A 27,748-nucleotide genomic window follows, 5' to 3' on the forward strand; every position below is an offset into this window, starting at 1 on the left:
ATTGTTGTCAAAATTATTCACAGTTGAACAAAAAAACTGAAAATGTTGTGTATGCCTATATCAAAGGGTTTTTTTCTCAGTGTTCCCCAAATTTCCCTATTTTCCCAAAGGATAGTACTCAAGACTTTTTCATGCTGTACATTTGGAATGAGTGAAAGGCTTTGTAAGATAAGCCTCTTTTCACTCAAAATGAAAAAAAGTTTCATAGATTTTTTCGTGTTCTCCCAAATTTCTCTAAACTAGAAAACCCTCAGCCTTTTTTATGATATTAATTTTGATCTGAGCAAGGCTGTCAAAGGACATTTTGGAAGACATTGATTCATAGGGTCGCCATGAGTCAGAAGTGACTTGATGGCACTTAACACACACACACACACACACACACACACATTTTACTAATTCTAAAAGAGAAAACATTTCATAGGAGGTTTGGGGCGGGTTGGTGCTCCTCCAAATTTTCCATTGGCATTTTTTTAAGTCCCCGGGGGGGAAAGGTTGTCTTCCCTTAATTTTTCTGTCCCCCCGCCCAAGGCCTTCACATATCATCATCAAGACTCAATGTGGCCAAATCTGTGCATACCTAAATCCAGAGACTGGAGCCATGAACAGATCTTTTTACAAATCTGGAAAACACCCCAGGTATGCAGAAAGATATGAAATCTTTAAAATGAAACAAAATTGGAAGGTTGAAACTCCTCAAGATAAAAGGAGTGCCTGTACCTTTAAGAAATGAATACCCTCAGTGGCTGTTGCTAGCCATCCAATGTATTGGTAGCCTTCAAGACTTGGTGTCTATCAGCAACCTCTGGGCTATTTGCTACCATGCAATTTGCTTGACATACCTAGACCTGGCTGTTTGTTACTATTTAACAGCAATCAACCCATAAAAGCCAGTGTGGTATAGTAGTAAGAGTTCCAGACTAGAATCTAGGAGGCCCAGGTTCAAATCACCATGCTGCCTTGAAAGCTCAACAAATGACCTCAGGCCAGTTAGAAATTCTTAGCCCAACCTACCTCACAAGATTGTTAGGGTAAAATGGAGAAGAGTAGAATGGTGTTAGTTCCGTGGGTTCCTTGCAGGTTCCCCATTTGTATAGTTATGTTCTGAAAGTCAGATATGAAACAGCAAGTATCTAAACTCCCTTTGATTTATAACAATCTGTTCAATTGCTTTTTCCTCCCAGCAGGGTCTGCGTTCCACCCTTCCCCTGATGGCATGGTGTGAACAAGCCCAAACATGGACCTTTCCTAGGGAAGCTCTATTCTTGTGGAATAGGCTACGCAGTGAAGTGTCTGTATCATCCTTCCCCATGTTGAATGAAATCTGTAAAGCATAGCAGCCAGGAGCAGATTTTATGCTGAAGCATATAGTTTCTCTTTTGGTCTCTTTGTGTTTATGGTTTTAATTATTTGATACCAAGATTTGTTTTTATTGGATACAGCTTTGAACTGACAGAAAAGGTGATATACCAATTAAAATAAAATAGTGAGGTATCACAGGAAGGCAAGGATGACATTTTCCTGGTAGTGATTCAGTGCACGCATGATTGGAATTTTCTCTTTTAAAAGCTCTCATACCAAATATCCAAACTGGGTTTTGAACCTAGGGTACATCTTGCATAATGGCTTTGCCACAAAGTTTCTGCTGATTCCTAGAAAGGTATGACATCACTTCCAGGTTTGCCCAGAAGAGACTGTTACTGAGAGTCGCCCACTGGTTGCCATCTGTGCTGCCTGGCCTGCTCTTGTTAAGGCGTGCTTATAAGAGAGAGGCCCTTACTATCAGGAAGGACATCAGAGGACCCAGCAAGCACCAACTGCTTAAGTGTTTGCAGCACAATCCTATGCAAAGGTAATCTAGTCTAGACTGAAGTAACTCGCTTTAGGATTGCAATGTTGGTGACACTTCTTTGTTAGTGTAGGCAGAACAAAACTGTACATCTCTCTGTAGTCATCAGAAAAACAATAATTTTAAACGTTTAGCAATTAATTATAATTACAAATTGTCAAAAGGAATTAATTCCCCAGGAGGGCTAGGTCAAGGGACAGAGGGCTGCAGACATTCCCTTTCCTCCATGGTAGTCGTGCATACTTACATCCATGTTCATATACTTGGCATCTTGTCAAGACTTTTAATAGTCAACTGCTTTGAAAGCCCATCTGTCTGAAAAACCGAGTACAAATACAACTAACTAAGCTAAATATAGCTAATAAGTTGCTTGGGCAAATAATTGTTAGTAACCTCTGCCCAACGCACTAGGATTCGTTAATGAGCTCCACAAGCTTCCACTCACCCCAGAGCCTGATTCTGCCAAGCTGAGCCTACCAAAAACCACCAGGTGCTGTCTTCACAACAGCAGTTACTCTAGCGGTGCCCTGCCCTGAGACTGTCCTGGCCGGCCCAGCCCACAGTTGTTTTTTAATTGAAGGATTACTAGCTGCGCATCAGACAACTGGCAGCACAAAGTTCGTCACCACAAAGCAGACAACACGACACTGCGTTAACCCTCACCCTGGCTGAAGTTAAAAAGCATTATTAGCACCCACATGCTAATGTCCTCCCTCCCGTGACGTCACGACTCCGCACCGTGATCACTCAGCCGGTCAACCGTGCCTAGGACAACTTGTCCTTGCGCAAAAAACAAAAAAATAGAGGCTTACTCCGCCCGCCTCACCTTACCGTCGCTGCTTCGTCCCCCCCTTTCCGAACTCTCCTCGATTTACCCTCTTCCGTTACCATCCACTGCGCATGCGCAGACTACACAACGGGACGGGAACGGAAGGGCGACGCGGTGGCTGCCCTGTTGGCGTTCTTCCGGTTTGGCCCCTCTCTTTCCGGTTTTCTTTGTGGCGCGGGGGAACGGCCGAGGAGGCGCGCGCCGGGGGCTGGCGCGCGCGGCTGAGACGTGGCCGAGGCTGTCATTGGCGAGGAGGAGGGTCTGGCTGCAGTTGGGCTTCGCCGGTAGGACTCCAAAGAGCGGGGCGGGAGGGCGCTGGTGGTCTGATTTGTGTGTGTGTGTCAAGTGCCGTCAAGTCGCAGCCGACTCATGGCGACCCCTTTTGGGGTTTTCATGGCAGGAGACTAGCAGAGGTGGTTTGCCAGTGCCTTCCTCTGCACAGCAACCCAGGTATTCCTCAGTGGTCTCCCATCCAAATACTGACCAGGGCTGACCCTGCTTAGCTTCCGAGATCTGACGAGATCAGGCTAGCCTGGGCCATCCAGGTCAGGATTTTTTTGTAAAGATGCCAAAACATCTGTTATTTGGTCCTTATTTGCCCATGCAGATTATACGTACGGGTAAGAAAAGCTTCTACATGCTGTTTTTGGTGGGTGGGTTTTTTTTGGGTGGGTGGGGAAAGACTACCTATTTCCCCACCCTGCCAGAGTACACGTCAGATAAAGATGCCATTTCATCCCACCCTCGCCCCATCTAGGAGTCAGCCAAGTCCCCGTGTTTGCGGATATTATTATTATTGTTATTCCTCGGTGCCCCGGTCCGCTTGCTGATTTATGAGTTGTATGCTACACGTGGAGATTTTTAAGTGTGTTGTGTCTGAGTCCCGTCACCCTCCCCGCACGCGACCTGAATTTGACGTAGACAGGAACGCATCAGGTGCGAAATCATCCATCTCACAAGCAAGCGGGCCCCAATTCTGTCAAGAGAATTGATGCCTACTCGAGGATTGATATGTGCTGGACCTCGGCTACCTTGGTGAAAAACTTAGAACATGTCAAAATATTACCCCGGACTTTGTCAGATTATAGCCCTATAGTAATAAAATAGCGAAAAAAGATGACGACAACATTTAGATGGAGACTAGGTGACACACTCCTCAATAAAAAGGCAACACAGAGTCTTCACTGGCCTGCATGCTTGAATATGCTGTGCTTTCTCAATGCAGCCACATAACAATTTTCTATATGTGTGATTTCTGTAGGCCATTAACACTGTCACTTGCTACTGGCAGGGAAGCATTAGAGTTTAGGGTTTCTCAAAGCATACATTTTTCTAAAATAAATAGACCCTCTAACCTTAAAAAAAAAAAGAGAATTGATGCCTCTTAATGGATGGGGCGGGGGGGGGGGGAGGAATAACATCTTTTGACAGCCCTCGTTGAACCTAGCCTGGGTTTTAAAGTAGGGCATTTAGTGGCAATCCCTTAGCCGTACTTTAGTATTCTGAATCTGTGGAACCACCTCACTTATCGAACACTTTCCTGTGCTCGGTGATGTGTCATTGGATAAGCTGAAACAACATTTATTTTTAGCCCTAGTGGCATGCCTCTACTTGTCTCTCAATCGAACGATGCCCTCTCTGAATATTGTCGAAGGCTTTCACTGTCAGAGTTCATTGGTTCTCGTAGGTTATCCGGGCTGTGTAACCGTGGTCTTGGTATTTTCTTTCCTGATGTTTCGCCAGCAGCTGTGGCAGGCATCTTCAGAGGAGTAACACTGAAGGACAGTGTTTCTATTTGCCCACGGCACTGGGTACGGCACTTAGTCCAGGGATCCCCAACCTTTCAGAGTGTATGGGCCCCTTTGGAATTCTGACACAGTGTAGTGGGCACAGCCACCGGAGGCGGAGCCAGCTTCAAAATGGCTGCTGCAGCTTGCTTTCAGTCACATAGTGAAGATCTTTGTGCTGTAGTGGCAGCTGCTGCCAAAGCAATGTTTTTAAAAATCTGCACAATCAATTAGATCGCCAATGGCCAGTTAAAAGCCACGGTGGGCAAAAGCCACACCTGGCCTCACCCTCTTTCTAAAAACACTTGGCAGGTGCCAGGGACGGTGTTGGTGGGTGCTATGGCATCCATAGGCACAATGTTGACGTAGCATATTAATTGCATTAAATAATGCAAATGCTAATAGTAGTCTAATCACTTCTTCACTATGTATTCGTGTACATACATTGTACAAAACGTGTAGTTGTTATTCCCTGTTATGTTTTTTGCTTATTTTCTTTCCTTCAAAAAACAGAAAAAAGAGCAAAACTTTTTTTTTTAAGGATATACATAAACTAAAGGTAAAAATATAACAACAGTGGTGGAGGCTGTGCACATATGTTTCTATAAATAGTTTCTAAATATCTAAAAATAAGTCCATGAACAATTGCCGCCTGTATGCCTGCATTCAAATATTGATACAGTTCTAAGGTCCTCAATCCATTGATTTACCAGAGGTGGGCTTTTGTCTTTCCAGGGTTGTCATATGAATCTTTTAGATGTAGTAAGGGCATGGAAGGTTCATTTTCATTGATCGTCTGGTAGCCTCAAAAAGACAGGCAAATAGTTTAAAAGTACATAGACATCCTCAGGGATCAGTGAACATTCAATACAAAATTGATATGAACAATAACTTCTTCCCAGAAATAACTGGACAAGCCCAAAACATATGTTTAAGGGACACGTCCTGTGAGTAAACAGCACCAACTATTAGACAGTTTACTAAGTCCTTTGCTACATAGTTGCTGTGGTGTCAATATATCTTGAACATAATTTTTTGCTGAATAAGTCTGAACTTAAGATCCATGGAGAGAGCAGATATAAACTTTAAAGCCATATCCCATGCTTTGGCAAAATAGAGCGATCTAGCGCCTTATTCCAGTCATTCCTGCAACCTGGGAGAGGGCCTTCTTAGTAGTGGCACCAAAATTCTGGAAATCTCTCCTTTCATGCTTACTCAAGCTAGACATGAACCAGCAAACAGAGCTAAATCTTCCTATTATTTAAATCATTGACCACATAGTTACATATGGTTATTGGTTTCAATTCCCCCCCCCATTTCAAAAAGAAGACCTTACTTCATAAGGCTGTTGTGTGGAGAAGCAAGGTAGACTATATGCTACACTGAAGGGCCCATATCAATTGTAACTGTTTTAACTCTAGCATAGGCTATAGCCATGTCCGAGAAGGATAACGAGTCCTTGAAGGAAGATACGTGCGCACTTGGTGAAAATGATCAGAAGGCAGAGGATGCTGAACCCACTGAGACTGATGGTGTGGAAGTGGAACCAGCAGCTATGACGCGGAAAAGACCTGAATCCAAAACACCTGAGATTTCTGATGCACCAGAGACATTAGCCCAGAAAGTGCAGGTATTTGTGCTTAACCCACTGTCACTAAATTCCGCTACATTCTAAGTCTTACAGTGTCCACATTTTGAATCTTATTCCCTTGGTAGCAAGATTTGGGGGTGCTTTGCGACATTATCATTGTGGACCTGTTAAGTCTTTCTCTGAATTTTGCATTCTATCCATACATACATTGTGTTGCTAATTTCCACAGTTTTGAGTTCAGGCTGCAAGGGAAGCAAGAGTCAGACTTGCAGCTTGTTCGTTCATTAAATGTTGTTAACGCTCTGGAGAGTATGGTTGCAGGCTGCTGCCGCCATTCCTTTGCACGAAACAGAAATCTATTGCTTGTTTGCTTTTTGGAGGTCTATGCATGTTTCTAAGTGGTCACATGCTGGATCCGGACACCCTTGTCGTAGAGGAAAGGCCGCTTGGCTGTAACTAGGCTGCTGAATCCCACTCCTCTGGGAGATTGTCTGTATTTATATATGAGCTAGCAATAGCAGCTTAACCAGGTTGGAGCTTTTCTCTCCAGTCCCGAAAAAGCAGTCAGTGTCTCGAGAGTGGGAACCACTACCATAATCTCTGTGGTGGTCCACATGCTTTCGGAAAGATGTTGGCTTCAGTTTTGAGACAGAAGTTTGGGAATGGAAGGGCTATTACTACTGTAATATCTTCCATGTGTGGTTACCTTAATGACTTGCCAGATAAATGGAACGGCATACAACTTTGTGACCCTCCTGTTGGAAACTGAGTCCTGAAAGCGTGTAATATCAATGATTTACTTCTTACCTTCCTTACACAGTTCAAGGTACATGTTTTGGCCTACAAAGCCATGAGCAGCTTGGACTGTGCACACCTTAGATGCCATAGCATCATAAAATCTTGAATTTGCCAACCAATTCACGTATATTCATTATGATCTTTAACAAACAGCCCAGGCAGGCAGATGCTCTTTTCTGTGTGCCAGCTTTATTGGTTTTTAAATTTTATGTTTTAAGTTTTATGTTTCTAAATGACGTGTGTCATCTTGAGCACCTTCCGGTAGAAATAATTACTTACATGCACAGTGAATGAATAAATAAGCTGAAATAGCAAGACCTTCTAGAGAGGCTGCATGGCTCTCTCCAGTTCACCCTTGAGACCCATCAAAGTGTTCATGTATTTTCCAGTAGAAGTAAAAGAACTTGTTTGAGCTTAGGTGTGAGCCCAAAAATAAACAAAACTGTTTTTAGAAAATTGTTTTTAGGTCTTCTGTCCTGCTGATTTGTTGAGAAGAAATGCTTATATGCACCAATCCCTAGGGACAGCGTAGGTTAGAAACAAACATTATCCTAAATGTAAAAATGTGTTTGAATATTGTTATGTCAAGCAGCTCCTTTTCTTTGTTTCTTAAAGGACTCTAGTTCTACCTCACCGACAGGATGGGGGTACTGGGGGAACTGGGGAAAGTCTTTACTCTCAACTGCTTCTGCTACAGTGGCTACAGTAGGTAAGTCCTGCTACAGTAGGTAAGTCCTGCTAGAGCCAGCGTGGTGTAGTGATTAAGAGTGGTGGTTTGGAGCAGTGGACTCTAATCTGGAAAACCGGGTTTGATTTCCCATTCCTCCATGTGAGTGGCAGACACTAATCTGGTGAACTGGGTTGGTTTCCACAGTCCTACACATGCAAATGCTGTGTGGGAAATGTGAAAGCAAAATAATCAGGGCAGTGGATCAGTAAAGTTATAAATAGCAGCACAAACTCAAAAATAAAGGGTTCAATTCTGTGATCACATGAATCCTGGAATCTCTCAACACGCACACTGGAATTCTTTCTGGCTTGGAAACTTTATTCCTGGGGTCGAGGGCATGCCCCAGTAGCTGCATTGGTCAAGCAGCTGCAATGAGGAGGGAGAAGGAGGCAAAATTCCTACTTTCATCCATGAGCAGAGCACCTCTCAGGCAAGAGGCAGGAAAGGCAGTCTTGTTCCCCTCCCCCTCCCCACTACAGCCTCCCCACTGGCATGGCTGTTAGTGTACATGAGTTCCTCAGCCACAGAAATAAAGTGTCCAGGGGAAGGGGAGGACAGGGAAGAGCCCAGCCCATCAGTGCTTTCCACTGGTGGGTTGCAGAATCCAAGCCACACTTTTTACAAGCTGTGGTAACTAGCTTGGACAATGCCTTTGTAGGTTTCTCTTGGCTTTTCCAGCTTCACTGTGCTTCATCTTTCTGGCTTGTTCTTGGACTGCTAGGTGACGTCATATGTTTTCCTTTAGAGCTAAAATAATATTTATGCTTTCTTTAGGTCATGGAATCTCAAATGTCATTGAAAAAGCAGAGACATCCCTTGGGATTCCCAGCCCTAGTGAATTGTCGTCTGAGGCCAAAGATGTTACAGAAGGTCAGTTTTTATTTAAAAACAAAAACAAATAAAACCACAACTTGAAGTTTGCTGCTTGTGGTCCTGTGATCAATGATGATATTTTAATACTATTACTTAAGGGATTCTGTTGAACATCGCTGGAGAAGATGGTGTTGCCCACTGGGTTTGTTTTACCTACAAACTCTCCATAACACTTGCTTTTGCCCCCTTGCTCTCTTATCTGAGATTGATATGCATATTTGTCTGGGAGGAATGGCAGCTGCAATTAGTACTATCCAACTGATCCAAAAATGAGGGTAGACGTTTTGCATGCAAGGAAAATCTTTCCAGTGTGTGAAAACTGACACTCAATCTTGTGCCAGAAGGTGGGGCAGGATAGGGTATATAGGCAAATAAGGGGAAACAGTGCAGATTAGGGTGTAGAACATGGTGCCTCTTTTTTATGCTGCAAATGGCACCCTGATCTACAACATCAAATTATTGCATTTGGTGCTAGTCATTTGAGATGTCTTGAATCCAAAGAACCACATAACTAGTTCTGCATGCCCGCGAGTTACAGTTCTTGAACAGAAACCTTTTCACCACCACCACATGGCAACTGTTACTGAAAATGAGGGGATCTTCAAAAGTAACTGATACAACATAATGGCGTGCTGCTTTTTAATTTTCACAAATCTCATTGGGCATGACCAATGCCTGGGTGCACCCAAGCTCTTGGGCTCCTGGCCAGCATTCTTTTATTGATTTTATTTAAGCTTATGTATTTAGTTAAAACATTTATATTCTTCCTCTTCAGAGACCTGCTTTCAGGTGGCTCACAAAATAAGATAAAACCAATCTTTTAAAAACCCAACCCCACAACATAAAAGCAGATTAAAAACCCAGAGGATCTGGCAACCTAAAATATTCCCATTCAGAGTGCTCTGTCTAGAGGCAGATGGTCAAATAGAGCCTGAGAGCCAGCTGGTGAAGTGGTTAGAATGTTGGACCAGGATCGGGCAAATCCTAGTTCAGATACCAAGTGTACAGTGGAAGCTGTCTGGGTGAACTGGGGCCGGTCTCACACTGTTAGCTTAGCCCATCTCACAAGTTTGTAGCATGATGAAATGAAGCAGAGGAGAACAAAGTAAGTTCATTTGGAATCCCCACTGGGGAAAACTGGGGTATAAATAAATTTTAAAACATTGTAAAAGATCACATCCTTAGTTAAAAGCCTGGGGGTGGGGAGCTAAAGAGATGAGTTGTAGTGGGAGGAGGGAAGTTGGCAAAAAATTGCTCCTGTTTTTGGAACTAAACTACAAATTTTGAACCACTCGACAGCCAGTATCTTTTAAGAGTGCATGCTTTTCTGTTGTGGTATCAGCCTTCCTACCGCTTCAAATTACATGGTTTCTTTCATTTCAGAATGCGAGAATTCTGCAATTACCAGTGACTGCAAAGGAGATGCAGAAAATCCTTCACCGTCCAGTAGTGGTGCCTTTGGAATGTTTTCTACCATCTCTGCTGCTGTTCAGAACACAGTAAGGCAGGAATACGCTTTGAACTTTTGTGTGTGTGTGTGCTTTAGCAATCAGCCTTTGTTGGTATATCATGTTTAATTGAATGGTCAGTCAGGGCTTTTGTGTTATTCATTGCTGCTAATTGTGCCTTTAACTGATTTATTTATGATCATTAAGAAGTCTGTGAAGTCCTTGTATATTAAGAAAAGCTTCTTAACTAGGCAGGCACAGTTGGTGAGTCTCAATGCGTGGATGAGATGGTGGTGCAGGGAAGAGGGCTTTAGATTTGTAAGGAACTGGGCAACATTTTGGGGCAAGCGGGGCCTATACAAAAGGGATGGGCTCCACTTGAACCAGGATGGAACCAGACTGCTGGCTCGTAATATAAAAAAGGTGGCAGAGCAGCTTTTAAATTGAACCTGGGGGGAAAGCCAACAGGAGCTGAGAAACATCCGGTTCGGGCAAACTCAGTGCATATGGACAAAGGGGAAATTGCTTCAGATTGCCCACATAGGAATTACTTAGACATGAAAGGGAATGGAAAAAGAATGATGCCCAAAGGTACATGCCAGGCAAGTCGGAAGAGAGAAACAGTGTGGAGGTGTTTCTATGCTAATGCTAGAAGCCTCCAAGCAAAAATGGGGGAATTAGAGTGCATGGTTTTAAGAGAAAACATAGATATAGTGAGCATTACAGAAATCTGGTGGAGGGGAGAGAACCAGTGGGATACAGTCATCCCTGGTTACAAACTGTATAGAAATGACAGGGAAGGGCGTATTGGAGGGGGTGTTGCTATGTATATCACAGAAGGCATAGTGTCTAATAAGCTAGAGACCATAAAAAGGGCAGACTCGTCCACAGAATCCTTATGGGTGATGATTCTGGGCCCCAAAGGAGATTTAGTACTGGTGACGTTCTATCGGCCCCCTGACCAAATGGCTCAGGGTGATCTTGAGATGGAGAATGAAATTAGGGAAGCATGTAAAAATAACGAAGTAGTAATAATGGGAGATTTCAACTTCCCTCATATTGATTGGATAAATGTATGCTCCAGTCAAGCCAAAGAGATAAAATTTTTAGACATCCTAAATGACTGTGCCCTCGAACAGTTGGTTATAGACCCAACCAGAGGGGAGGCTATCTTGGATTTAATACTCTGTGGTGTTTCCGGTGACTTAGTGCGGGATGTGGATGTAGTTGAGCCAGTTGGCAATAGTGATCACAATGGCATCAGATTTAATTTATATGTAAGTGGGAAAGTGACTGGGAAATCTCACACAATTACCTTTGACTTTAAAAGAGGGAACTTCTCTAAAATGAGAAAACTGGTAAAGAGGAAGTTGAAAGGCTTAAATCTCTTGAAAAGGCTTGGGAGTTACTCAAGTCCACATTACTAGAGGCTCAGCTAGCTTGTATACCGCAGGTCAGGAAAGGTAGTAATAAGTCCAAGAGGTCACCACCATGGCTAATGGGTAAGGTGAAGGAAGCAGTTAGAGAAAAAAAGTGTTCCTTCAGGAAGGCTTGAAAAGGCTTGGGGGTTACTCAAGTCCACATTACTAGAGGCTCAGCTAGCTTGTATACCGCAAGTCAGGAAAGGTAGTAATAAGTCCAAGAGGTCACCACCATGGCTAACGGGTAAGGTGAAGGAAGCAATTAGAGAAAAAAAGTCTTCCTTCAGAGACTGGAAGGTTTGCCCAAAGGAGGCGAACAGAAGCAAACACCAACTTGCGCAAAGGAAATGCAAGCAGACAATTAGAGATGCAGAAAAAGATTTTGAGGGGCTTATTGCTAAACACATCAAAACAAACAATAAGAAATGCTTTAAGTATATTAGGAGTAGGAAACCAGCTACGGAAGCAGTTGGACCATTGGGTGACAATGGGAGTAAAGGAACTGTAAGGGAGGATAAAGCAATTGCTGAAAAACTAAATGAATTCTTCTCATCTGTCTTCAGTGTTGAAGATACAGGGCAGATTCCTTCTCCTGAACAGAGATTTTGGAGAGGGGAAAATGAGGAACTGAGGCAAATAGTGGTAACAAGGCAGGAAGTCCTAGAACGTCTAGACCAGTGGTCAGCAAACCGTGGCTCGCAAACTGCATGTGGCTCTTTGGCCCCTTGAGTGCGGCTCTCGAGGAGGAGGAGGTGGTGGCGCGCTGCGGCTCCTCCCTGCAGGTGGAGGCGGCGAGCGGGCGGCCGGCTGTCGCCTCACCTCTATGCCCCCTGGCTCGTGGCCCTCCGCCAGGGGGCAGAGTCGCGGCCTGGGCAGGCCGGGCCGGCTGCCCGGAGGAAGGGCTGGGGAAGCACGCCCCCTGGAGCCGGAGGGTGAGGAACCGCGGGGAGTCGGCTGCGGCCGAGGTAGGCAAAGGCAAAACCCTCCGCAGCTCCACGTGCGGAACAACTGCCCTGTTCCCGTCGCCTGGTCAAGTTCACTTTTTGTCCGCCCCCTAACAGAGTCTGGTCATCTTCAAGCTAAACGAACCTTTCCCAAGGAAGGAGCTTTCCCGATCTGCTGGAATGGTTTTGGTGCCGCATGTCAACAGCATCGAAACCACTTTGTCCGCTCTGTGACCCTCCTGTTAATTATAGTTTCCCCCCCTCCTTAACGTCGCCTTCTCTTTTTGGAGTGCTTTTGCACAGCGCTGCCCTGTCTATGCCTCACTTTTGGTGAGTCGGCTGTTCCCCAGCTGGGATCTGCAGCGGCTCAGCCTTTTCCCCGCCCCCGCCTCCCTCCGTCTGCCTCCCGGTGTTTCGGGTCCCCCGGAGATCTTTCCCAAAGTGTACACAACAACCAGGCACGCGGGAGGCTTCCTCTTGGCGACACGATGGCGCTCAATTGGCCGGGCTCCGGCTTGCGCTTCTCAGACGCCCTCTGCCGGCCAGTCCTCAGAGAATGGATGGACTCTATAAAGGAAGCCACGGCCCTCAGTTTGCAAGATCTGAGCAAGGCTGTTAAGGATAGGACACTTTGGAGGACACTGATTCATAGGGTCGCCATGAGTCGGAACGACTTGACGGCACTTAACACACACACACACACAGATGCACATTTCCCCCCATCCAAATTCTCAAAACTCTGCAGGGGGGCTTAATTTTGAGTTTGGAGGACGTGCATGGGGGAAGATGTGCATCTACGGAGCGGCAAAGCTTAAGTTTAAGTTTAAGAAATTTGGCTCTCAAAAGAAATCTCAATCATTGTACTGTTGATATTTGGCTCTGTTGACAATTGAGTTTGCCGACCACTGGTCTAGACAAACTGCAAACTAACAAGTCACAGGGACCAGATGGTATTCATCCTAGAGTTCTTCAAGAACTCAAATCGGAAATTGCTGAACTTCTAACAAAGATATGTAATATGTCCCTTCGATCAGCCTCTGTTCCAGAGGACTGGAGAATGGCCAATGTAACACCCATTTATAAAAAAGGTTCCAGGGGGGACCCAGGAAATTACAGGCTAGTTAGCTTAACGTCTGTTCCGGGTAAATTAGTGGAAAGCATTGTTAAAGATAGAATTGTCAAGCATATAGAAGGGCAAGGTTCTGGGCAAAACCCAACATGGCTTCTGTAAGGGTAGGTCCTGTCTCACTAACCTATTAGAGTTTTTTGAAACCGTCAGTAAGCATGTGGACAGGAATGAGCCTGTGGATATTGTATATTTGGATTTCCAAAGACTGCTAAGCAAACTTCATAGTCATGGGATAAGAGGACAAGTCCTCTTATGGATTGAGAGCTGGCTGAAAAATAGGAAGCAGAGAGTAGGAATCAATGGTCAGTTCTCACAATGGCGGGATATGAGCAGTGGGGTGCCTCAGGGATCTGTGTTGGGACTGGTGCTTTTCAACCTGTTCATCAGTGACCTGGAGTTGGGGTTAAACAGTGAAGTAGCCAAGTTTGCAGACGACACAAAATTATTTAGGGTGGTTAAAATAAAATCGTACTGTGAAGAGCTCCAGAAGGATCTCTGCATACTGGAAGAATGGGCATTAAAATGGCAAATGAGATTCAATGTGAGTAAGTGTAAAGTGATGCATATTGGGGCAAAAAATCCCAACTTCACATATACACTGATGGGATCTGTGCTGGCAGCGACAGACCAAGAAAGGGATCTTGGGGTGGTAGTGGATAGCTCAATGAAGATGTCAACCCAGTGTGTGGCTGCTGTAAAAAAGGCAAATTCTATGCTGGCCATAATTAGTCGAGGAATAGAAAATAAAACTGCTGATATCATACTGCCCTTGTACAAATCTATGGTGAGACCACACTTGGAATACTGCGTACAGTTCTGGTCACCACACCTAAAAAAAGGATATTACAGAGCTTGAGAAGGTGCAGAAAAGAGCAACCAAAATGATTAGGGGACTAGAGCAACTGTCCTATGGGGAGCGGTTAGGACGCTTAGCACTGTTTAGCTTGGAAAGAAGGCAGCTAAGGGAAGACATAATAGAGGTCTATAAAATTATGCATGGTTTGGAGAGAGTGGACAGGGAGAAGTTTTTCTCCCTCTCCCATAATACTAGAACATGGGGTCATGCTAAAGCTGGAGGGTGAGAGATTCAAAACAGATAAAAGGAAGTATTTTTTCACACAACGCATAGTTATATTGTGGAACTCCCTGCCCCAGGATGTGGTGATGGCTGCCAGCTTGGAGGGCTTTAAGAGGGGAGTGGACATATTCATGGAGGAGAGGGGTATTCATGGCTGTTAGTTAGAATGGATACTAGTCATGCTGCATACCTATTCTCTCTAGTATCAGAAGAGCATGCCTATTATTTTGGGTGCGGTGGAACACAGGCAGGATGGTGCTGCTGCAGTCGTCTTGTTTGTGGCTTCCTAGAGACACCTGGTTGGCCACTGTGTGAACAAACTGCTGGACTTGATGGGCCTTGGTCTCATCCAGCAGGGCCGTTCTTATGTTCTTAATAAGTTGTGGTGGGAATTCTCAATTGCAGAGTGGAAACTTAAATGGCTGATGGCATTTCTTTCTGAAGGTGGATTTCCTGCTGTGTTTAGGGCCTGAGCACCAATCTCTAGGAGCTCTTCAGGCTTTATGGGCAGCGCAGTCCGAAGGGGAGGGTGATAGTTGCAGCATGCCTGGGGAAGGCACAGCCACGGCGCCTCCTGAGCAGCTTGCTGTGCCACGGCCAGCAAGCTGAACAGGGAAACTCCCTGAAGCCAGTGAAACTGCTGCATGCAGTTCCATGGGCTGTGCCAACATGTTTGCTGGTGTACGTTCGTGGCGGCAAAAGTAGGTGTTCCCAGGGTAAAAGGGCCGAGGGAGCTGACTAATGTCAGTCCCGCCCCCGGGAACGCCCCCTTTGGCGCTGGCATGAGCCCCTGCACCGGAGGTGCATTGCCGCCATGGCTGCGCCTGTGCCCATGCACTGCTCTGCCGCATCATTCCACAGCGCCAGCATAAGTGGCCCAGCACCGGCGTAAATGCCCATTTCAGGGGTACAAGCGGCATTTACGCCAGGGTCACACTGCCTCCTAAGGCCTTAGGATTGCACTGTTAATGATTAATTGGGAGCATGTGCATGTATTAGCAGAAGACGTGGACTACTTTGCACTCATTGCAAACAGTGACACTTCAAGATATCGGTTAAATGATATGGGGGAGAAAAAGTATCCTTGATGTAGCTCCTTCTGTTGTGAGTTATTCCCTGGACTTCATTTATTGACTTTTATAATCACTATATTAAATTGGTTCAGACTCTCAGAGGAAGGGTACGGGCAGCTGAACTTTGGCTGTGTGCTCTAGTGTTACCATTTGTTCCTCTGTTTGTTGAAGTAGCCTTTCTTTACTTATTCCATATTGGTCTGTAATAAGAAAGGCTAATCATAAATGCCATAGAACAAAATGACAAATGCAGTGCATTCAGGTTTATCCACTTCTTATAGCACACAGTGACATGTTTTCTCTTGCTTTGGATTTTTCATTTATAGTTTAAAGAAATAGCATGGTGTGCTCATTATTTCTTGTAACCTGAGCATGTATCTTATTTCCTGGGGATAGTGAGGAAAGCAGACCCTGCAGTTGTAACACTTGGCCTTCACAGGTTCCAATGTGTGTTGTACTTCTCATAATTTTGGGAGCGGGGGGTGTTTTCCTCAGGGGCTAATTCGGAGTTACATTCTTCTTCAAATGTGTTTTCTAGGGAAAGACCGTTATTAGTGGGAGCCTGGATGCATTAGAGTTCATTGGTAAGAAGACTATGGATGTGATAGCTGAAGGCGACCCTGGATTTAAGAAGACAAAAGGCCTGATGAACAGGAATTCCACACTTTCTCAGGTAATAGTTTCCTCTAGACTCCCACATACCATCTGACAACGGGATTTACCTGGGAAGGATCCCTGCTGTTGCAGAACACCAAATATTCCAGGCAGAACCCTTTCTTTTGGCCGTTCGCTTTTCATCCAGCATTGGTAACACTCCAGTTTTTTTCCATTTGCAGATCTTGCGAGAGGCAAAGGAGAAAGAAGAACAAAGGACAGCTACTGAGGTTTCCATGGCTACAGAGAAGAAAGCCCATTATGGCCTACTCTTTGATGAGTTTCAGGGTCTTGCTCATTTGGAAGCCTTGGAGATGCTTTCCAGAGAGAGTGAATCAAAGGTAATAGCCTTGAGCATTTCACTTTTTATGGCTGAGGAGGAATAAAGATATATACCTTTGTAAATGCTGGAGGGATGGACCCTTTATATATAAATTCTACACAAGCATCATGCACTGAAAATGATAACTAGGTCAAATCCAGAAAAATGGCTTCCTAGCCTCCCATGCTCTTCCCTTCCCTTTTGTCTAGTGTTCACTTAAATAAGAGGTCGCTCTGTCTTTGTTGCACTGCCTGATAAGGCCATCGATCTTACAGAAGTCATTGGAGTTGTGATATGTGGGAAGTTTGATGCTCATATTTCCTAATGGCAGGGGAAGATAGCATGCAAATGCTGTGCCCCCTTTCTCCGAGCAGAAATTGTTTTCATCAGTCAGCCTGAAGTCGGTACTGCAGCCTTACTTTTCATGTCCAGTAAGAAGCATTTCTGCTAAAGCATTTACAGTTCTTTTTGTGGCTTTCTTTCCCTCACTCAGGTGAAGTCGGTTATCGGTACACTCTCTGGAACAGAGTTAGATGCTTTAAAGGCAGAGCTGGAACAGCTCAAAGAAGCGTTTTCATTAGCTGAATTTTATGATGACGAAGAGGAAGAAAAGGGAGGTAATTATGCGAATTCCAGCTTGCAAGAGTTAACAGCAGTCTTTTAAACTAATCGAATGACAAGAGAATTTGTTCGGTGGTTAGTAAGTGTACTGCTGTAATACACGAGCAGCACAGACAGGATCAGAACAACAGTCAGATCAAGGATCCATCGAGCCATTATTCTGTTTTTCACAGTGGCCAGGTCTGGAATTTTAGAGGAAGCGCATAGCATTAATTGAGTTAGTACTGCATGCAGTTCATCTTCTGCATTTCATGGATGCCCATGGCAAAATCTAGTCACTGCTACTTGTGTCAACTCATTTAGGTATTACATTTATATCCCACTCTTCCTCTAAGGAACTCAGGATAATATGTGCCATATTTTTTCCCCTGGAGACAAAGCTGTGAATGGCTTATGTTGAGTGGTAAGGACTGGTGCACTGAGTGAGTTTCATGGCTTTGAATTTGGGGGGGGGGGGTCCTTGATCTGTGTCTGACACTCTGTGCTACCCTGGCTTACAGTGTTCAGAAAGGACTTTACAGAGTAGTGGTCAGCAAGTAAATTGAGCAGCTGACCAGTCCAGTTCCAAAATGTAAACTATGGCCCATATGCTTTCTTCACCCACTACCCTGTACTAGGCAGCAGCACCATCAAGGCTATTCATAGTGTTGTGTTGGAAGTAATGGGTTTCCTTTTCCTTTTCCTCCAACTGCATTGACTTGGCAGTGGGAGTTACATAATTCTCCAGTTGCACTCCTAAGGACTGTACTAGTAAAGACAGACTGCTCAGCAGCCATGCATATAGAATTCTCCCTATTTTCTACTCCCCATAGTCTGGTGAGTGCCAGCGTAGTATAGTGGTTAAGGTGTCAGACTAGGACCTGAGAAGTCCAGGTTGAAATCCCCATTCGTGCCAAGAAAGTTTGCTGGGTGACCTTGGGCCAATCACACACTCTCAGCCCTGACCTTGGCTAGTGTTTGTATGGGAGACCTCCAAAGAATACCAGGGTCGTGATGCGGAGGCGGACCAATGGCAAACCACCTCCAAACGTCTCTTGCCTTGCAAACCCTATGGGGTCGCCATAAGTCAGCTGTGACTTGATGGCAAAAAAACAAAAACAAAACTCAAACAAAACAGTCCTGTCAAACTAAGTACAACTGGAATGCTTTAGGTATTTGCCGCATCCTAATTAAAAGCAATGAGCCCCGTGGCGCAGAGTGGTAAGCTGCAGTCCAAGCTCTGCTCACGACCTGAGTTCGATCCCGACAGAAGTCGGTTTCAGGTAGCCGGCTCAAGGTTGACTCAGCCTCCCATCCTTCCAAGGTCAGTAAAATGAGTACCCGGCTTGCTGGGGGTAAAGGGAAGATGACTGGGGAAGGCACTGGCAAACCATCCCGTAAACAAAGTCTGCCTAGAAAACGTCAGGATGTGACGTCACCCCATGGGTCAGGAATGACCTGGTGCTTGCACAGGGGACCTTTACCTTTTTAGTTAAAAGCAGCAGTGGTGCCAGGAATGAAAAAGAGCATTCCCTTTACTCTCCCTTTCACCATCCATGCATCCACCTACCCCCAAAGCCAGTTGGCTTCCTCTCCTGCAGAATCCTACCTATAGGCTGCCAGTTTTGCAGTCCATACTGTAAAGTGTTTTTTTGGTCTCTGTACCAATGCTTTAGCAAAGGATTTCCACTTGTACGAAATCTGTATTCTAGCCTTTGTTGTACAAGCGTACACAATTCCAAGCATCTGGTAGCTGGTTGCTTTTTCTGTTGTGAGCATATGGTGCTGCATGCATAATGAACCAAGAGTTGGCTCTTAACATTTTAAATTCTCCAAGGCTCCACTGCAGGCAGATGTTTATGGGTAGATGTGAGAACAGCTGTGCCAGTTTTGTTTTGTTTCCTGGTTGGCCAGTCCCACATGGCAATACATGGGCTGAGATTTAAAGAATTAGTTCCACATGCAGCCCTGGGGGCTTTAGGCCATGTTCCCTTCCCTCTCCAGTGCTCCCCAGTGTACTATCTTGGCCCACAGAGAGCCTGGAGGATGGAAGCTTCCCAGTGGTGTTGGGTACTTTCCAATGAGAGCGCTGCTTCTTGCAGATCAAGCAAAGGGCAGAAAAGACCCTTAGGAGCCTTCATTTGCTCTGTGATGATGGTGGTAGCAAGGGCCTTTGCCCCACTGTAGCTTTTGCAGCACTGTAGTTGAGAGAGTGACCTGGGACACAAGAGGAGGCTCTGGAGATGCCTTCTGTAGGCCATTCTGGGCTTTCTGGAGAGCACACACCTTCTGGAAAATGTGCATGAGTAGTAAGTTTTCATATTTGAGGCATAACCTTCAGGAGCTGTTTCCTTTTGCTTTCAGCAGATGAAGACTTCACACAGGAGATAATGGGATTTTTTTCACAACTCCATGTCTCAACAAAGCCAGACAAACTGACGCAGGTACGTTAACCCCAACAACCAGAAGATGACAAAACAAAGGCTAAGTACACTATCTTATGCAAGTGTCTTTTAACCATTTTATAAGGTTACATCTCAAATATTAATATTTTTACACGCTACCGTATGTACAGTGATTTTATGCCAGTAAAGGACAATATATGACAAAGGCTATATAGGGGTTATTGTGGGCTGGAAATTTCTTTGGAGCCTAAGGGAAATAGCCTGGGCAATGACATTTCCTGGGCTACTAGAGGGTTATTAAAGCAATAAGGGGTATTTTGCAAGGTAGAACACCAGATATTGTGACCCTTCTAGATTACAATTAGCATACATTTTCCAAGCTATTTTTGTATTAGATCTCTGTTCTGTTACCGTTCTTTGAGGGTGCCAGGTCCATGGGTCCTGAATTGTACTCATGGGATATTGGTTCATCACTTTATGAAACTTAAAAATTTACTACAACCACAGTTAAAGCACTCACTGGTTAGAGGCAGTTTGTTTTGCTTTCTCCTGGAGACAGAGTAGCGGCGTCCTTCTCACACTAGCTTGTAGTACCTTGCAGAGCCACTGAGTGGCACTGTAGTCCCAAACAGGAGAGAGAGAGACCTATTTTCTAGGCCAGCTCTTAGAGCAATGGAACGTGTCGTTCAGTGTCAAGGGGAAATAATCATCTGCAGCGGTTCCCAAACTTTTTGAGTCATGGAGCACTTTTCAGGAGAGAAATTCGTCACGGAGCACTAATTTTCATCTAGCTCCTTATATACTAAACCGAACGACAGTGGTATTTTTCTTATTTTTCTTTCCAATCTCTAGAAGATGTTTCGCGGAGCACCAAGTGCTCGTTGGAGCACAGTTTGGGAACCGCTGGTCTAAGGTATATCTTAGTAGCCCAGCCCTATCAAATTAAGCCTTATGGCAAGTAACAGTAATTCAAAGCGCACATGCGTACTGAATAACTATGTTGGCTGAAGACCTACCCTTGTCAGCTTCACCAAAGTAAGCAAGTTGCAATCTGTGACATCTGTTACCTAACAGTCTGTCCCACTCTCTGGTACTTCTGGATGGCATATTTGGAAGCTGAACTCATGTCTGAGACATGCAAAGTGAAGCAGGCTTGATTCTCAGTTGCTGGAATCATTAGGGGCTGGAGGAGGTTTAACACACCTTAGTGGTATCCATCAATAGTTGCCAGTTACTCTGATGGGGAAACTGAAGGATTACAGTGGGAGAAACAATGACTATAAAAACAAAACCTGTCCTCCACTGAGTGGCCCGTGGCCTAGCCCCCATAACAAAGGATTCTGCTGGGAATGCAAAGCATCCTTCTGTCTGCATATATGCATAAGAATGCGCTCATTGATGCAATGTGGTAGGCATTTTGCTAGAATAATAAAAACTCATCATACTTCTGAAACATGAAATTTTTTGACTCCTTTCAGATTTCTAGGGCAAGTATTATTAGCAAAAAGTTCTATAGGTTTCCAGCTTCTTCAGTCTTTCACAAAATTGGTGGTGGTCATGGGGGGCCATGTTAGTAATCATTTACGACAAGGGAACTGCTTCTTCCACATGCACATATGCAGGATCAACCTCTCCCTTGTTAAGTAATGTTTTCATGGGCATCTGTTTCCTTTTGGGCAGGCAAGGAACTCTGCTTGTGAATTAGCCCACAGCCTCAGTGTGCAAATGGCAAAGGAAGAAAGACAGAAGGAAGAAGACCAGCAGGTGGGCTCGGGGGATGCTGAACAAGAGAACAAAAAATCAGTAGAGGTAATTCAACTAAAAGCAGGTTGCAAAGTAATCTAACTGTGAATGTGCTTCTGTAATGTATACTGAGATTTCACAGCCTGTTGCTTTCATCCTTCGTTATCATTTTTGCAGGAAGCCATTGAGGAAGGGCTGGAATGGGTTAGGACACTAGTATACATTGGTGGCATTTAAAATGTTTTTCCAAATGATTTTATTATTGCATCATTTTTGCTTTGGAGGTTACCTTGAGCAGGTCTCTGGAGAGGTGACTGATTTTTTCTAAAATGAAAAAATACATGTTCAAGCCTGTAGAGAGTGCAAGGAAGCTGCTCTTGGATGAAAATACAAGGGTTACTGTTGACACTGCTAAATTTTGTGCTGCCGCGTCCAAAATTAGGTGCAAATTGTTGGGATGACTTGTCTTACTATCTATGTACATAGTAGTGTCATCTTAGGATTTTATGTATTTTATACTTTTTATACTTGTATTTATGTATTTTATACTTTTATAATTGGAATTTCTGGTTTTAATATCGATGGGATTTTAAGACAACTGTTGACTGTTTTCTTCTTCTGTATATGACTGGCTATGTGCCATATTAATACATGACATGACATATTCAAGCCTTTAGACCAGTCATGTCCAAAGTCCGGCCCGGGGGCCAATTGCGGCCCCTGGGCCGGTTTAATACGGCCCCCAACCCGTTTTGCAGAGAGAGAAAAGGGGGCGCGTGGGGGCTGCTCCTGTGCTTTGCATCCCTGACCGAGGGGGCGACGCTTGGGCGGAGGGTCGCCTCGATTGGCTGTCTCAGCCCCTCCCTCCGTAATGAAGGCCAGCGAGTCTGAAACCCTAGAGAGGCCACTTCCTTCTTACCCAGAGCCCGTGCGTGGGGATGCGGCCTTTGTTGTTCTGATGCATTGAAAAGCAGCAGCAGCTCCTCCCGAGTGGGTCAAGGGGGATCCTGAGGATGGGTTGGGGGGGACTCGAGGGTGGGAAAGGTGGCGGGGGGAAGGGAAATGCAAGGGAGGTCAGGAGAAGAAAAACACCCCCCCACACACACACCGAAAAGCCTGGGAGTGGGGGGGCTGCTCTTTCTGGCTCTCCTTTTTCCTCCTTCCTCTCTGCAGAAGGCTGGGGTGGGGGGGAGATGCAGCCCCTTCCCTGCATTTCGGAGGCCTCGCGAGGGATCCAGATTTGCAGGGTGGGTGGGAGGGAGGAGGGGAGAGACTGGATGGGTCTTGAGTGGGGGGATTGTGAGTCAAGGAAAGGCAGGGGGGAGAGGGGGCTGGATTTGGCGGCAGGGAGTGTTTGGAGTCAGACCCCCCAGCAGGTTCTCTCCAAGGCAAGTGGCTGCTTCGAAAGAAGGGATGGGGTGGGGGAAATAAATGACTCCTGGCATGTATCGTGTTTGGAAACGAGGTGCGTTCAGATGGGGCCGAGTCTACAGAGAACACCTGTGTTCATTCCGGAGGTCAAAGCCCCGAGCAGAGAGCAAAGAGATCAGAAGGAAAGAAGAAGGGAAGAGTTGGTTTTTATATGCCCACTTTCTCTACCACTTAAGGGTGGCTTACAATTGCCCTCCCCTTCCCCTCCCCACAACAGATACCCTGTGAGGTAGGTAAGGCTAAGAGAGCTGTGACTAGCCCAAGGTCACCCAGCTGGCTTTGTGTGTAGGAGCGGGAGAAACAAATCCAGCTCACCAGATTAGCCTCCACCGCTCATGTGGAGGAGTGGGGGAATCAGACCCGGTTCTCCAGATCAGACTCAACTGCTCCAAACCACCGCTCTTAACCACTACACCACGCTGGCTCTCATGGGGAGAAAAACTCCACATTCCTCCCTGCACGGGAGATGTCAGAGTGTTTGAATCTTGGACTCCATGAGAATGAAAACCAGTTTATTTCCTGGCTCAGATGAGGGGAGGACAGAATACCCCCAGCATGGTTGAAGGGAGAGAGTCAACAGTCCCAGAGAGGCACATGAGTGGGGGGGGGGGAGGGGGAGGAAGAGTTCCTGCTCCCTCCCTACAGAAGGAAGGTTGGAGATTTAGAAGCTGGGGGGCATCCGGTGAGCTTAAAGGGGTTTTGGGGAAAGGAAGGAATGTAGCCATGGTTTTTTGTGGTGCAGTCTGTGGTTATGGGCATAATAAGTATGCCATTTGCAATAAACTTTGCATAAAATAGTTAATTTGCATTTAATTAATTTAATTAAGAATGTCAGGCAAAATGGTTGGCCCTCACGCATGTTCACTTCATCAAATCTGGCTCTCTTTGAAAAAAGTTTGGACACCCCTGCTTTAGACTGATGTCTTTTTCTCACTGCTGCAGGATATTCACACATCTGCAATCAGAAGCCTGGCTGAATTGACAGCCTACTCCATTGAAGTGTTCCACAAAACTGCCGCACTGGTTCTGCACGGCCAGGAACAAGATGTGTCAGCCGTAGACCGAGCCAAGGCCCTCTCGCAGTAAGAACGGCCAGACTTTGTTTGTGTTTTGCTGGTGACTCATCCCTTTATTTTTTGTTATAAAGAAAGAACCTTTCTACTTTTGATTGTGGGAGCAACTGAAAAGAACCGTATGAAAGCAGGCCATGTTCTTTAAACTTTATTTACTCTGCATTTTCCCCCCTAGAATGACCATTGTGCTGTGTAAAGAACTGTCATCTCTGTCTAAAGACTTTGCTACGTGTTTAACAGCTGCAGGGGTAAGTTTGAGAGGCCTAGTTGTATGGAACAGATGAATAGTGCTGCCACAATGTTCTGTGGTGCACTAAAAAATGTATCTTGCCCATCCTTTCTTTGTAAGATTTACACCCCACCCTTCTGTTAAAAAGCACTCAGGGTAGCTTAGAAAAATAGAACGTAACACAGTAACGTAATTTTTTTTAAAAATGTCAGTTGAGAGCCAATGTGGTGTAGTGGTTAAGAGTGGTGGTTGGAGCTGTGGAGTCTGAGCTGGAGAACTGGCTTTGATTCCCCACTCCTACACAGGAAGCCTGCTGGGTGACCTTGGGCAAGTTACAGCTCTGTTAGAGCTCTCTCAGCCCCACCTCCCTCACAGGGTGTCTGTTGTGGGGAGGGGAAGGGAAGGTGATTGTAAGCTGGTTTGAGTCTCCCTTAAGTGGTAGAGAAAGTCGGCATATAAAAACCAACTCTTCTTCTTGATTAGGAACACAAACAAAGTAAATAACAAAGCAACAGTTAAAATGCATCCAGAGGCCCACCCAGATCTAACTTGCAACTTTAAAAGCAGACATAATTTACAACCAGTCAACAGCATCAATAAACTAAATGTAAAAATCTCAAAAACAACTTGACAGAAATAATATCTGCTTTGGGGAGATAGTTCAGTTAGCCCCTCTCAAAGGCCCTCCAGAAATGAATTGTAACTGGACCCCAGAATGCCACCAATGAGAGGGTTACTTTGGCATGTTCGTAAAAGGCCTGCTGTTGTCCCTGACAGTAGTAACTGAATCAGTCCCATGCCAGACTTCCTCTATCAAACTCCATCTATGAAAGAATGAGGAAAGATAATTCTTCTGCGGGTTGATCTGTCATCATCAGAGAGACATGTGCATGAAGAATGGTGCCTGTTAGGCATTCCTTGTTATTTTGTCCTCTAGAAAGCTCAGAATGGCTGCACGCTATGAACCCTGTTGAAACAGGAAGCCTTTGGGCAACATGTTTGGTTCCCAACCTGTTTTTCTTTCTTTCTTTTGGCTAACCTTCTTTATGGTCTTTGTTCATACTGACCTCTTTTGTTTCCTTTCAAGCAACTTGTCATTCCAGTATTTGTAGCTAAGTTTTTACAGCTTACCTAAGAATTTGACTCCGGCATACTTTTGGCAAAGAGTAGCTCTTTGTAACTTCTCTTAACTGAGAGAAGTCAGTAAAGCCTTACTAAATCAGTTGTAGGGCTGAAGGCCAGATCCCTTTCAAGAGGGCACGCTTGATTTTTAAAATGCAGTAATATATTCAATCTTTTCAGGTGGAAGAGAAGGCAGATGTCCTTAACCCTTTAATCACTGGAGTGTTTTTAGAGGTCAGTTTCAAATCTTAATGTTGATCTTTGTTCCTGTTGCTGGCTGTGTTTTTAATCTGAAGTAGCTGGTTGATGACTGTACCTGAAGAGAGAATTCTATGTAGAAGTGTCTGGTGAGATTGGTTATTTTATTTAGTTTCTTGTGTTAACAACCTTCCTTTCATCTATCATGGAACTCCGGGCAGCACACATAGGATTCCCAGGAGGTCTCTGGTCTAGGCATGATCAGAACTTCTTAGCTTCAGCAAAGTTGATGTGTCATGCACCCTCCTCCCGAAAGCAGGGGCTGCAGCATCCAGTTGTGAAGTCTATTTCTGAAATTTCATTACAGCAAAGGCTGTTGGTGGAATGGATGGTGAAGGGTGGGATATGAGAAGCCCTTTATAACTGCTTGTGTAGACAGTGTATGATTGTGCTACAAAGCTTTTACCCTGCATTCTTAGCATAGTCGTTAATATTTTCAGCTTTCCCCCCTTAAAGTTAGCAAGATCATAGCTCTTACAGATTGCAGAAGAAAGTTAAGAGCATCTGAGTAATCTGTTAAAAAAACAGAGCAAGGGTGGGAATATGGTGTAGCATTCAATAGACATGGGATGGATGCTTCTGTGTGCTCTCTGGTGGTTTCTCTGCTCTCCTGTGAGCTACTGCGTAACATTCACTCAAATGACAAATTAGGAACGAGGTGGTGGGATGTTAAGTAAATACTAGCCCTTCTAACTAGCAGTAGATAGTCTGTGTGGAAAGGGAGGCTCCCTATGATGATTGTCCTTTTTGTTTACAGGCTTCCAACAGCGCTTCATATGTCCAAGACGCCTTCCAACTCCTCTTGCCAGTTCTGCAGATCTCTCACATCCAAACCCAGGCAGAGTTAACACAGCAATAAAATGAATCAGACTGTACTTGAGCAGAATCCTGCTCTACCTGCGGGATGGATCCCTGATTCAGCAACGGGAGAGGCATGTGCAATAAAAGACAAAGGCTTTGGTGTCTAGTATTTCACCAACCAGTGATACTGTTCTGAGTGGCTCCAATCGGGGAATGTAACTTAATAAGGAGGGGTGAGAGACAGCTTAACCAAGTTCAAAGAGTGAATGGCTTTATCAGTGTTTTGGACATTGGTTATTCCATTTATGGTCCTTTGTGCTTTGGCGATAAAGTAAAATGTTAACCCCTTAACAACCAGATTGTTAAATCTAGAAGAAAAGAGAGAGTGGTACAACTGCATGGATGAAACATGGAAGAGTTGCTGGAGTAAAATATCAAGGTTTTACAAATACATTTTGAGTACATTCCCCAGGTTAAATGTTAACCAATCCAAAGTGAAGGTATTGCACAAACAGGGTTGGATCCAGTGATCCATCAGCAAAAGACACAAAGTCATGGATCTTTTTTGTGGTTCAGTCTGACCGAGGAAACTTGATTACCTGGGCTGTGGAAGTTGCATGGGCTAATATCAATTCAGGTGTGTTTCTGTGTGTGGGGGAGAAAGAGGGGAACATAGGAAAGATCTGTGATCTTTGTTCCCATGGATCTTTGGGTAGACATTGATCTCTTGGGGGCAATTTCATAGTATGCCTACTCTTTAGCTTCTTGGAAAGCCCATGAAACAAATCCAGCAAACAGAATTGCTAAAGTTATAATCCTATGCAGAGTTACATGAGAATAAATTCCATGGGACTTTGTGTGACTTACTTTGAGGTAAAGACTCTAGGGATTATGCTAGAAATTCTTTCAAGTCCAGCTGACCTCTTATGGTCCTAGCTGTGTCTGTTTTTTAAGGAAAACTTGGCGATTAATTGGGAACTATAAGAAATGTTCTTTTGGATGACTATATTTCCAGACTGAAGAAACAAAATCTCTGTAGACATGTTTCATGTGGTGAGGGCAGACTCTTAAGGTCTGATGATCAACACATTTTGAGTGCTTTGCTTTCTAGCAATAAATAAAAAGTAGCCTAAAGTAGTTTCATTCAAGTAAAATTCAAGGCTGTTTGATGCAGGAAGAAAAAAAAACAGCAATGGTAAATTCATAAAGCTGATGCATTGTTTTCTTCCTCTTACAAGTGGCTGAGTGCTATGATGAGACCCGTTCAGGATGCATTAAATGTCTAGACTCCTTAAATATAGAATTGCTTTCTCATAAAGACAAGCCCAAGACTTCTAATAAACTTATTCTTTCCATTTTATAGGACTGATCCTTTGCACTGTTTATCTTGTACCACCGTGGGAGGTACTGTTTGCTTGTGCTTGAGATCCTTTTTTTTTCTGGAAGAGAATGTTAATATTTTATTTATGACCAAGCTGTTGTTAGGGTCATAGCGACTCCTTTCTAATGTGTTCATTTTTTGTGGTGTGGGGGGAGTGTGTTTTTAAACTGAAAAATGAA

At 44.6% G+C, this 27,748-nt stretch overlaps 1 protein-coding gene across 4 annotated transcripts; it reads left to right on the forward strand.

Annotated features, from left to right (window-relative positions):
- The first annotated feature begins 5,891 nt into the window (after positions 1 to 5,891).
- FAM114A2 (family with sequence similarity 114 member A2) lies at positions 5,892 to 26,279 on the forward strand. Of its 4 annotated transcripts, none has more exons than XM_056860225.1 (13): positions 5,892 to 6,095; positions 7,470 to 7,563; positions 8,359 to 8,454; positions 9,841 to 9,956; positions 16,089 to 16,223; positions 16,387 to 16,545; positions 17,020 to 17,143; positions 19,491 to 19,570; positions 21,212 to 21,340; positions 23,621 to 23,787; positions 23,954 to 24,026; positions 25,310 to 25,363; positions 26,145 to 26,279. In XM_056860225.1, exons 1-13 carry the CDS (start codon positions 5,901 to 5,903, stop codon positions 26,244 to 26,246), a joined length of 1,524 nt encoding a protein of 507 aa, XP_056716203.1. In that variant the 5' UTR covers positions 5,892 to 5,900; the 3' UTR covers positions 26,247 to 26,279. The 4 variants fall into 4 exon arrangements, with proteins under 4 accessions (XP_056716203.1, XP_056716219.1, XP_056716211.1 ...); XM_056860241.1 differs by having other exon boundaries at positions 23,648 to 23,787; XM_056860233.1 differs by having other exon boundaries at positions 19,494 to 19,570.
- Positions 26,280 to 27,748: the final 1,469 nt, after the last annotated feature.

Source organism: Euleptes europaea, chromosome 1, assembly GCF_029931775.1.
Source record: "Euleptes europaea isolate rEulEur1 chromosome 1, rEulEur1.hap1, whole genome shotgun sequence".
NCBI lineage: Eukaryota > Metazoa > Chordata > Lepidosauria > Squamata > Sphaerodactylidae > Euleptes > Euleptes europaea.